The 12,500-nt window shown below is 34.0% G+C and overlaps 2 protein-coding genes across 2 annotated transcripts; both read left to right on the plus strand.

The window, feature by feature from the left end:
- Positions 1–1,475: 1,475 nt before the first annotated feature.
- LOC145144929 (uncharacterized) lies at positions 1,476–5,169 on the plus strand. The gene is made up of 2 exons (XM_079074903.1): positions 1,476–4,060; positions 4,944–5,169. Exon 1 carries the CDS (start codon positions 1,666–1,668, stop codon positions 3,535–3,537), a length of 1,872 nt encoding a protein of 623 aa, XP_078931029.1. The 5' UTR covers positions 1,476–1,665; the 3' UTR covers positions 3,538–4,060; positions 4,944–5,169.
- A 2,067-nt stretch (positions 5,170–7,236) lies between these two features.
- LOC145145089 (small ribosomal subunit protein eS7) lies at positions 7,237–8,957 on the plus strand. The gene is made up of 6 exons (XM_079074914.1): positions 7,237–7,355; positions 7,767–7,851; positions 7,940–8,013; positions 8,098–8,221; positions 8,301–8,483; positions 8,689–8,957. The coding sequence occupies exons 2-6, from the start codon at positions 7,777–7,779 to the stop codon at positions 8,806–8,808; spliced, it is 576 nt and encodes a 191-aa protein (XP_078931040.1). The 5' UTR covers positions 7,237–7,355; positions 7,767–7,776; the 3' UTR covers positions 8,809–8,957.
- Positions 8,958–12,500: the final 3,543 nt, after the last annotated feature.

Consider the following 12,500-nt stretch of genomic DNA (forward strand, 5'->3'; position numbering starts at 1 on the left):
GTACTTTGACATATCGACAATATGACCCTACTATCTAATGCCATTAGGCCAAAGTCCACTTTTATTTTTTTTTTTTATTTTTTTTTTCTAGTTTTAATATATGAAAAGGATGAGGTACACTATCATTTTCACCTAACTTTTCCACAATGATATCCAAATCATTCATCAAGAACTAAAAAATATTAACCAAATAAAAAAAAGTCAATGGTTCCAAATCTATACCTTCTTCTGTGGATTTGGAGAAGCATCCTTGATGGTGCAATTTAATTGACCAACTATTGAACTGAAGCATATGATCACAAATTACGGTGGACTTTGCACGGGATCTCATTAATGGCTTATTTATAAACCTCTAGGATGAAATTTGAAACCCTTTTTGTTTTGGGTGTTAGTCTAAATGGCGGTAAGAGGATATATAAGTAATGGAGAAGTGGAAAATAGCAAAATACCTCATGTGAGAGGGTGCGTGGGGGGAGGATTGGATAACGATCATTTGAGCAAATGATGAAATGTGTAACAACGATTTCAAATATGGATAAAATCACAAAATATGAAACAAATAAATCATGTGGACTAAAGTTGTTGCATTTTAGCAATTCATAAGCAACTTTTTTTTCCCTTTCAAATGTGGTGTTTTGTATTTATATTATCAAAACATTACATTGATTCATATTTTGATACCGAAATAAATATAATTCGGTCTTTTGTATTCATTATGAATGATCAATGACAATAGACGAATTTAGAACCAAATTTTGATTGTGATTGGAAACAGACGTAACATAATACTATAAAAAAATACAATATCATCATAAATGGACATAAATTACTTGTTCATACAAAACTAATAAGGTAACAAAGAAATTTATAAAAGATAAATATAATTAAGCAATGTAAATTGTGAACTGTATAGAAACTCAATTAAGTGTCCAGATGACATTATTTTCTTTTTCAATTTTGCATGTCATTGTCATAACTAATTTGATAATATAAAATCTTTTTAACATGAAGTATATTTTATATAAAAAATAGTAAACCGCACTATCTAAGTCGCTCATGTTAGCCTATCCCAAAGCCCATGTGAGAATCGCGGAACAATAACCATATTTTGGGTGTGTCATAAATATTTTTTATTGAGTTGTGAACGTATGAGATATTTCACTCCTCAACCACTAAACTCTCATAGCATTAAAACTAATAATGCATTGTGTAAATTCACATATACCAACAAAAAACCCTAAAATTAAAAACACGATCGATTTAGGTAAAGTTAAGGTAACACACGTATTAACCTAATGTTATGAACTTATGGTGAATTTGGGTTTTTGGTGAAGCCAATCCAAAAAGGCAAAAACACGGATCCTGGTTTTAAATTAGAGAGGGCGGCCTTTTGGACTTGCCCAAATTAGTCGCATTATTTTCAAAAGATATAAATACACATTTGCGACCATTTTATTAGGCGTAGGCGCAGCCATTGAAATGCTGCAGGGGATGATGGTTGAGCAGGGTTTCTCATTGCTAATCTTCAAATCATCACATCAAGACTTGATTAAATTGAACTTTGGAAGTCAACAATCATCCCTTTTGATTTTATGCTTTCGACTCTTCTAGTTTTATAGAATTGAGGTTTAAGGATGTTAATGGAACTTAGGGTTTTAGTTAATCATGTGGAAGCCTGCGTTTCTTCTTCCTCAAAATGCTATGGTGCGTTCCAACATTCTTTCTTATAATACGATTACTGCTACTTATCATTCTCAAATTCGTTTTTCTTCCCCACAAATGAACTATGAGCTAACAGGTTCGGTGCTTTCTTTTAATCGAATGATTGAGACCATACCTGTACCTCCTGTTCGTCAATTCAATCATATCCTGATTAAAATTGCTAAAATGAAGCAATACCCTACTGCCATCTCTCTCATTCTGGACCATGACTTATTAGGCTCCAACGCTTTTGTTAAACCTAATTTATATACGTTTAGCATTGCCATAAACTGTTTTTGCCATATGGATAGGGTTGATTTCGGTTTCTCAGTGTATGGAAAAATGTTTAAGCTTGGTTATAAGCCCGATTGTGCTATAATTAATACTCTAGTAAGGGGGCTTTGTGATTATGGTAACATTTGTGAGGCAGAAAAGCTTGCTCATGGCATTATGAATAATGGATTACAACCAACTGTTGTAACCATTGGTACCATAGTAAATGGGTTTTGCAAAAGAGGTGACTCACAAGTTGCTCTTCTTTTTTTCCGAGATGCAGAGAAAACTATGGGCTGTCAACCAAGCACAACTGAGTATAATATACTCATCAATGGTCTTTGCAAAGATGGCCATGTTACTCAAGCTTGTGAGATTTATATAGAAATGATCAACAAAGGTATTTTGCCAGATGCTGTAACATTCAATACTTTGATTCAAGGTGTTCGTAATTCAGGTCAATGGGAAGATGTGGATGGATTATTGATTGAAATGGAAACTCAAGGCATTTCATACGATGTAGTCACATGTAGCATTATAGTTGATTATCTATGTAAAAAAGGTGAGATTGAAGGAGCACATAAAATGATTAAATCCATGTTGGAAAGAGGAATGAAGCCTGATACTTATACATACACTTCACTAATGCATGGCTACTGTTTGCCTGGTAAAAGAAATGATGTTAGAATGATATTCAAGATTATGATTGCACAAGGGTGTGTGCCTAGTGCTTTCACCTTCACTACACTAATTCATGGATATTGTTTGCTTGGCAAAGTGGATGTTGCTAGAAAGATCTTTGAGTTTATGATTGGAGAAGGGTATGCGCCATGTGTATATAGCTATAGTATCTTGATTGAAGGATACTGCAAGAGCAAAAAGAAAGAAAAGATAGAAAAAGCTTGGGATCTCTTTAGTGAAATGTATGGAAATGGAGTTGTTCCTAATGTAGTCACCTGTACCTCTCTTATAAATGGTTTATGTCATGTGGGAAGACTCAAAGAGGCATTTCAGCTTCTTAAAGATATTCCGAATCGGGGTATTTATCCAAATATATTTACTTACTCTACTTTGATAGATTCTTATTTAAAAAATGAGAAAATGGATGAGGCCCTTAAGTTATTTAAAACTATGGAATGTATTGGCATTAAACCTGACATTGTTGTTTGCACTAGCCTCATTGATGGTATGTGTAGGGCTGGGAAAGTCGATGGTGGCTATCAGGTTTTTCTTAGACTTGCTGCAAGTGGTTTGCACCCTAATTGTCATACTTATAATGTCTTGATGGGTGGATTTTTTAAGACTGGTTATCTTAAGGGCGTGAATGATCTGCTTAAAAAAATGGAGGTTGAAGGTTGCATGATGGATGGTGTTACTTATAATTTAGTTATTCAGGGATTTCTTCGATATCGCGAGACAAAAAGGGCACTTTTATGTCTTGAAAGCATGCTTGATGCTGGTTTCTCTGCAAATTCAGGCACATTAAATGACCTGGTGAAGTTATTGCACACAGAAGAGTTGGATAAGGCATCAAAACAAGTAATTAAGAAGTCTTTCAGCTAAGCAAATGAAAAGGTTATAAGTTTTGGCCAGATTTGAAATTCAAATCCATTCTGATCTGCCTTTTGTTGCGAATGAGTAAGGAATTGAATTCTGTTAGATTTCACAAACAAACTTCTTTCATTGATGTCTTCTGACATTCCATCCTAAAGCCCATGGAATTCAACTTGCATGGTTTTACTCCCTCTTAAAACTACTCAAATACCCTTTTACCCCTAGATTGCCACAAGTAAACATCTCTCACCTCTCCATCTGCTTCTCCGCTTCTTGCATAATGGAGGTGTCCAACATAGTGGAAGGAATTTGTAGTTGATTTTTCATGGAGCCACTTACAGGAAATGACTGAAAGCACAGTACAGAGTGTGTAAAGATCAGGGAAGATGGCGATTCTGACTAAAAAGAAAAGATATGTGGAGAGCGAAATTTGGTGGAAAAGGAACCAACCAAAATTCGAACAAAATTGGATCTGATGATCTGGTCTGAATCTGCATTTCTTGTTTTTATGCATCCAAATTACACCCAAGAGGTAAAAATTTAAACTACACTCTATGCTCTTACATTTCAGACATTTCATATTTCAGTTTGATTTAGGGTGAAACAGAGAAAAGCATTTGTTAGTTTCACCATTCTATGTTTTTATCGATTTAGTCACTTAACTATTTTCTCTAGTGATTAAAGAGTTAATACTTTTTTTGATCTTTCAAAAGAACCATTTTTTTTTTCTGTTACCCGGTTTTGATATCAAGGAAAGCTACAGTTTAGCCTCTGAACTGTTTTTTTATTTTTTATTTTTATCGATGTATTCTGTTATTTTTGTAACAATCATAGTTTAGTGGCTAAATTGATAAAATGGTGCAAGTACATTGATGTTTACTAAAAGTAATTGAAGCTTGATTATGTAGATAAATGGAAAATAAGTAGTTTCCTGACCTAAAAAGTTTCATGAAAAAGCTAAACTAGTTTGGCTGTCCTTGAGATCGAGGGTATAGTACTTTAGGAGTTTAGGTACACTTGGTAGATAGAAGATTTTGGCCCCTTTTCTCTATTAAGTGTTGTAAAGAATTTTTTGGATAAATAACGTTAAAAAAATGACAGAACACTTGGAGAAATTAAAGTAAAAAATATACGAAGGCCAATTTATGAAAATTTAGGGCTTAATGAAAAGCATAATTTCCCTGACTTTCTCTATTAATTTCTTCTTTCTGTATTGAGCCAAAAAGAAACACCCATAAATAGCTTTACTGGATTAAGTCTTGTCCCTATTAAGTTGAAACAATACCTAAGAAAATATGATTACTACAAATAATGTTGGGCTCTATAAGTTGAAAAGTAGTTACATAATTTTGTGTCTAAATTGTATGTTTTAAAGCTATAAAAAGTTACTGATATTGGCCCTCTACACCCTGCAGGCTATTTTGCTATGAAGTGAGGTTTGTGCTTATTTTGTCTTCTTCACCCACCACAAAGATGTCAGTTTTATAGGCTTGTTCTGTAAGTTGTTTGTCTGGTATAATATGTATGCTATTACAATGCAAACATAAGGATGAATTTACATACAAAAACGGGTTAAATGCAGGAAATAACAATGTACTTTGATCTATTTTGTTTATTATGGCATCCTACTTTCATTCTTCATGTTGTAGGATTATATGTTGAAAAAATCTACCTAGTTATGGCGATGTTATCCAAATACAAAGCAACTTCCGCTGCCATAATTAGGAAGATTTTCCAAAGTACATTTTCCTAAAAAAAAAAAAAACAATGCTATAGCCTATAATAGGGTAGATTTTTCACAATACAATACATTACTAAGAAAAAAAAAAGTTTGAAAGTATAATGTTGTAATGGAAGGGATGTAGTTATTATGGATGACAATATCTGGTTTCCATATTAAGTATTGTTGACTATGTTTTTGTCATTGTAATAAGTCTATTTAAGTGAATATGTATCGTTTATTATTTTATTATCTTTTGCTGATTTATTAACAAAAGATTTTAAGATGTAAGATAATTTGACCAATCTACAAGTAAGTAGGATGTAAGAGATAATTAGTGGAAGCGTAATAAGATGCATAGACCTCAATAGAAATGAAACATTCATTTTCATTTTTTATAGAACAACGAAGATTAAAATAAAATTACACCAGCTAGTAGTAACTGGCGAAGGAGTACAATGAGTAAAAGTTTACACTAGATACATGTAGATAAAAGGTGAAAAAAAAAACAGAGCAAAATCGAAACAACACCAAAAAAGGTAAATTTGGAAATCATGTAATTTAAAGCATTCGATCAGCAGCAAATCATGTCGGATGATTGTGGAGAATACCCAACAAAGAACGCCAGCACCACAGTTCTTTGGTGTCACCAAATTAAGCGAAAACGAACAGGGACAATGATATAACCAAACATGTTTGTATCCACACGAAACCAAATACTAAGGCCCCGTTTGATACACATCTTTCCAGGTCCAAACAAATCTTTCTGGCTGAATGGACCGGAAAGACTGTTTGATTTGCACAAAAAAAGGTCTTTCCCGGTAAGATATGTCTTTTCCAGAAAGCTCCAAAATCATATCTTTCTGGCTGAATTGGCTGAAAAGACAATTATGCAGCAAACCCGGCCTTTTCCTTTCTTTCTTGGATTATTAATTTTTTTTAAATAACTTTTTTTAAATTTATTTTTTATTGAATTATTACGTTTTTTTCATCATTCAGCACAATCAATCAGATGTACAATCAAACAGCATGGTTTCTTTCCCAGTCAGAAAACTTTCCCAGACAGCACTTTACCAGACAACACTTTCCCAGACAGAAACTATCAAACGGGACCTAACACTTAACAAGAAGAGCCAACTTTCACGACCATTTTACCTACGAGATTGCTACCCTTGAATAACACACACACACACACATATTTCGTGGAGTCTGTTAATTGGTTGACCTTGGGCTAAAGCCCAAGCCAAATCGGTGGAAATCAAACACGAGTCGACTTCCTTGGAGTCTGTTAATATTTAGGTTATCCATTCCATGACTTGACCACCTCATAAGTTTTGAATTATAATGAAAAACTACCCATCATCTAACTAGCCTCTTTTTCCAACCCAACGAGTCTAAATCTAAATATCTAGTTATAAACAAAAATGATTTATGTGTCTGTTGTTGGGAATTATAGAAAATGATGCTATGAGAATTGAGATGGTGATGACCGGATAAATGAAATAAAGATTTATAATAAATTAAAGTATATATTAGTAAATAAAGTTGAAAAGTAAATAAAAAAAATCCTCAGATAAATACCGATCAAAATATTAAATTTTAAACAAATAGAATGAATTTAAAATTTAAAAAGATTAATATACAAAAATATGTTTAATAACATATGATGAAGATGAACATGAGATATTTTATTATTCGTATTGACTTTAATCCTTAAAGGAATTTTTTTTGAATCGGTAAATACAAATATATAATCTATTCCTCCTAAACTAATACCTAATTCCACCTATATCCATGATGGGACTTGAACCCTCAACCTCAAAGAGCGAGGGCACCACCTGATACCGCTGGGCTAGAAGTCATTTCCTTAACGGAATAGTTTAAATTAATTTGTGTCTATTTAGAGTTATAGTCTTTGTTCTTTTTATTCAAATTGGGCTCAAAACTGGCCCACATAATCAATCTATCTCTAACTCGAGCCCATACTTTTAACCCTAAAATTAGAAAACATATCGAATTTCGAATCAAAAAACCCTTTGAACCTACATTTGTTCCACACGATAACAGCAGCGGCATCCTGCTGAGCATCAGCGAAGAGCTTGTTAAGGTAATCTCTGGTGGAATTCATACTTGATTCAACGTGTGGTTTTTAATTGCGTTTTTTGTATGTTTATTACCAGTAAGAATCACTCAAATCGCAAACTTTGTCCCTGCGTGAATAATGCAGTTAACACTCTAAACTATTGTTTTATCCTGAGTGTGCTATACGTAGTTTAGCTAGTTTCTTTATCATTTTTTGGATACAACTAGTGTGAATTAAGCGTAAATTCGAAATATCTGGAAGAACCAGGGATATGTAATCTATGAAGGAGCTCGTTTTTTTTTTTTTTTTTTTTTTTCGATTAATATTTTGTGTTCGGTTAACTGTGTTGTCTCACAATTTATGAACTTCCCTTCTCTGGTAATTTGTTTTCTTATTAATGACTGTTTTCTCTGAACTCTTGTTATTGACAAACAGATATTTGAAGATGTATACCTCAATGAAGAAGATCTCTAAGGATAAGGATGTTGAACCTACTGAATTTGAGCAGAGTGTTGCCCAGGTGATCTTCTGAATATCAAAGATCATTGCTTAATTGTTGTTGACTGTTATAATTTTGATACGTATGATCTGTTAACATGTCAATGCAGGCGTTGTTTGACTTGGAGAATACACACCAAGAGCTCAAAAGTGACTTGAAGGATCTGTACATCAACTCAGCAAGGTAATCTTATATTATTTAGAAGTTAGTGTGGACTTTCTTGTTGTATCATTGAGATCTAATATGCTCTTTGTTATCTGCTTGCAGCCAAATTGATGTTGCCAACAACAAAAAGGCAGTTGTGATCCATGTGCCATATAGATTGACAAAACAATTCCGCAAGATCCACCCTAAACTTGTGAGGGAACTTGAGAAGAAGTTCAGTGGAAAGGTATATATGAACTAAAAAAAAAAACATTGTAAGCTATTATTGTTGACTAAAATTGTATGTGGCGACTTAATGGTGGTAGGATGTGGTTTTCATTGCTACAAGAAGGATTGTGAGGCCACCAAAGAAAGGTTCTGCAGCTCAGAGACCTCGTTCCCGCACTCTTACTACTGTACATGAAGCCATGCTTGAAGATATTGTCCATCCTGCTGAAATTGTAGGGAAACGCATCAGATACAGGCTTGATGGATCTAAAATCATCAAGGTTAACTCTTTCATAAATCATAATCTTCTCTTTTTTACCCTTCATATATAATAATAGAACATGTTGTAATTATATTTAGTGTTCATTGGATTGAGATTGGGACTGATGTCAATATGATGGAAATGCTCTTGATCTCTTGTCTGTGCTGAATGCCCTCTTTGTTCCAGTATTTGAAAGTGAATTAAATCTTTTTTGTATTGTTTAGATTTATTTGGACCCAAAGGCTCGCAATGACACTGAATACAAATTGGAGACGTTTGCTGGAGTATACAGGAAGCTTTCTGGGAAAGATGTAGTCTTTGAATACCCTGTCACAAAAGCTTAAAGTTAAATCTATTATTTTAAAATATCATGGTGTCATAGTCCAATTACTGGAAATTGTTGAAATTTTCACCTTTTTTGTGAAGCAAGGAAACCTAAGATTGGCTCGCTTTTTTGGAATTTATTTTTGAAATCATGGTGATTTTATTGCTATTTATGTTATTTTTTGTTATAGCTGGACAGGTAGGTATAATTTAAAAGAATGATTTAATTGTAAGGGTCTAATGCTTATGATGTGATATTGGAATGGTATCTTAAAGTGATGAGTGGACGACGTTAATATGTAATAGAGCTGAGAGTCTTTTAAACATGCTGCACAAGATGCTTATAAATCACTCAAATCAGATGATGGCTTCACAGAGACGATGGTTGCTGTCTGGAGAAATAGGAAGAAAACAATGACCGGAGAAGCAACGACGTCGGAGGATTTCCGGAGCAAAAGTCGTTGGAGAATGACCAGATGTCCGGCATATCGGAGGAGAAACGACGCTAGACGATGACCAGAGGAGCAGAAGGCGATGTGCTACATTTTTCTTTTTTCTGTTTTTGCATCATGCTAGATAGTACAGAGTGGGATTGGGAACGATGGAATGAATGGGAACCCTAGCTTCAACCTTGACAATTTCAAGATCATTTTGACAATTTTCCTCGTTAAATGCTTTTCAATTCGTTGACCGTCTTTGAACAGTTAGGCAACCTAGGATTGCCTAGCTCCAAATTTGAAAGATATCGACCAACCTTGACCGGGTAGTACTAAACTTCATCGAGTAGAGTCCGTCTTGCGTCTAGGTGGGGATTAATTTGCAAGTTAGACCGTTTTCGGCAACATTGGGTATAATATCCGTAAAAGTGGAATACAAGATATGTGAAGTGTCACTCGTAAATAGTTGTAAAAGTTAAGTGTTAAGCTATCAATATCGAAATTTATACACGTGTAAGACGCATGTCATAATAAAAAAATTGGTTAAACTAGGGGTGAGTATTGGTCGGTTTTAGAGTAAAACAAAACTCAACCCACTAATTTTGATTTTCGGTTTTCAGAACCTATTGGGTTCGGTTTCTAAATGGATTTTGGTTTTCAGTTTCTTGATTGGTTTCTCGGGTTCAACATATAGGTTCATGGGTTTTAGGTTTAACCCATTTTCCAGCACATGTAAACAAAGTAAACCAGATTCTTTTCCACTATTCCAACCTTTTAAAACCGATCAAAAACTCTAAAATCAACTAAATAGTTCAAAAAATATATTAAAACAGTCATGTTTAAAAGTCTACAACTAAATTATGAAAAACCATCAAAATAAAATAAAAGAGAAACAACCCACAACAACCAAAACATTAATATCATCAAAACACTAATCTGTAATTCGTACGGTTCCATACTTTAATATTTAATTTTTAAAGTATATATAAATATTAAATAATCAAAAACATATATTATAGGTCGGTTCATGAGTTGAAGTCGGTTCGTTTTTACTGGATCGGTTTCTGAACCTAAAGTTGAACCCTAAACTGAGACCTATTTTTCGTATTTGAAATATAAACCCAAAACCAACGGTTTTGGTTTCGGTTTCATCGCTTTTTTGTCGGGTTTTCGGTTTCCAGGTTCAGTTTTGCTCACCCTAGGCTAAACACACTTATTTGAAAAATTGTTGATAATGAAGCTATGTCCAAAAATATATTGTTGATTAAAGAAATTCTTCTATAGCAAATGTCCTAATTATCGTCTATCACGTAGTAGGAGTGTGGGACACATAATATGATCAATAATTTTATAGATCCACAATTCTATTATTTTTTTATTTTTTAAACTTTACATTTTGGATTTTGTTTATATTGTTTGAAGATAATATGAAACGAAATGTATGATTATTTTGGTCTATTTTATATGGTTTATTATTTATTTATCCTAAGATATATTAAGTAAACAAATCTACCTCACGGAACAGGTGCGAATCCACATTGGAGTCCGAGTTAGCCTGGGATGCCCCTAAAAAAAAATCAGTAGTATAAATTTTTCCGGAAAATTTTGTTATGTTGCGGTGATACCCCGTAAAATCTTAACAACCGTTTTTCAAAGCATAAGGTACAATCTTAACAACCCTTTCTTAATTATCCCCCTCCACTTCTCAAGAAACTGTAACATCTGAAATTCCAGGTATAATTAATTTATAATTATTTTTGAGTTTTATTGGCCACGACGTGGGAATGGTGTCCCCACTACTTGGTATGGTCAGAGTGATCACAGAGCACTTTTGTGCCCCACGATGTGGCAAGTATTAGACCACGACGTGGCGACCATCTGAGGGCAAAACCCTAGATTTTCGGGCTTTAGGCCCTATATAAGGAAAGTTTGAGCTAGGATTTGCTCACCCTTAGCCTACAACACCTTCCTTTCTAACTCTAATAAGATCCAGCCTCCATTGTTGAGTTTTTAAAGATCTTGTGGTGTTTTTGGTATCTTGAAGGAGAAGGGAGGTCTCTCGGTGCATTAATTCATCTTGCAAGCCTCGTTATCATCTTATAGCACATCTCTGGACCATTGTAAGTGTTCAAGATCCAAACTTTAGGTTGCATGCTTCTAGATCTTGGTTCATTGTCCCTACTTCTTCATGTTGTGAAAGTTTGGAAGAATGGATTCCATAAAGTTGGCAACTTTATGGATCCTTGAGCTCCTTTTAGTGTTATATGTTCCAAATCTAGAGTTCCTCGGTGTTTTTGGTCTCATGCACAAGTTTGAGTTCATTTCTCCCATAATCTTGACCTAGTTTGGAAGAGACATGCATTGGACATGCATGTCCATAAAGCACTGATTTTTATGATGGTTTAGGAGTAGGAAACCCTTCTGGAAGTTTTGGACATGTGACTTTGGTGATTGAGTGCTTAATGGTTGAGTTCATGCCTTAAGTTGCCATTAAGGACTTATGTTTAGAGATATTGTCTTATTGGGATGTCTTAATGGATAAAGTTGGAAGCTTTATCCATCAAGACCTTGGGAAGAATCAGATCTGAGCTTTGGATCTCTTGGCATGGAAGGAAAACAACTCAACCCATTAAGATTTTTTCCGGCATATGAACATCTAGTTTAGATCGAGATGGAAGAAATTAGAAGCAAACATTTGTAGACCTCAGAAATCAGATGTAATCGTGTAGTTCCTTCTTCATCTTCAATTTGGATGTGGAGTTTTGAGAATCTTCACAGACCACACACATGTGGAATAACTATGGTTTATCTGTAATTTCATCTGTGATTCTTGCTTGGGTCAAAGAGTTTTCAGGAGGAACAATCGATATTACGGTTTTTGATTTCATTGAAGATTTGTATGGGTTCATTCAGTTTTTGTTGTTTTTAAATGTGTTTGTTGACATAATTTTTAGCGAAGAAGCCATTAAAGATCCATTGTGAAGGAATGAAAGAAGAAGAAAGGGATTTTACGGTGGAGAGAGAGAGAGAGGCCCCTCTTATCTTTTAAATATTTAAATAAATAAATGTGTATTATATTTTTAAAAAATGAAAAGAAAAATAAAAAATAAATACCGCAAGGGTATTATAATCATTTAAGTTTACCGAGGGACCAAATCCGCAACGAAACTAGCTCAAAAGGACCATGAAGCCAAAAAAGTCGAGGTTTGGACTAAATCTCGGAAAAAATGCATACCACATGCACCATTTTTGCAATTTTGTCTTATTATTATTGT

This window comes from Lactuca virosa, chromosome 1 (assembly GCF_052849685.1).
Source record: "Lactuca virosa cultivar CGN04683 chromosome 1, Lactuca_virosa_CGN04683_v6, whole genome shotgun sequence".
In the NCBI taxonomy this organism is placed as follows: Eukaryota; Viridiplantae; Streptophyta; class Magnoliopsida; order Asterales; family Asteraceae; genus Lactuca; species Lactuca virosa.

Excerpts from the sequence above, each read along its gene's own strand:
- LOC145144929 (XM_079074903.1), top strand. The coding sequence starts at position 1,666 with ATGTGGAAGCCTGCGTTTCTTCTTCCTCAAAATGCTATGGTGCGTTCC.
- LOC145145089 (XM_079074914.1), top strand. The coding sequence starts at position 7,777 with ATGTATACCTCAATGAAGAAGATCTCTAAGGATAAGGATGTTGAACCT. Across the intron at positions 8,014-8,097 it reads CTGTACATCAACTCAGCAAG|CCAAATTGATGTTGCCAACA; the intron begins GTAATCTTATAT and ends ATCTGCTTGCAG. Across the intron at positions 8,222-8,300 it reads AGAAGAAGTTCAGTGGAAAG|GATGTGGTTTTCATTGCTAC; the intron begins GTATATATGAAC and ends TAATGGTGGTAG.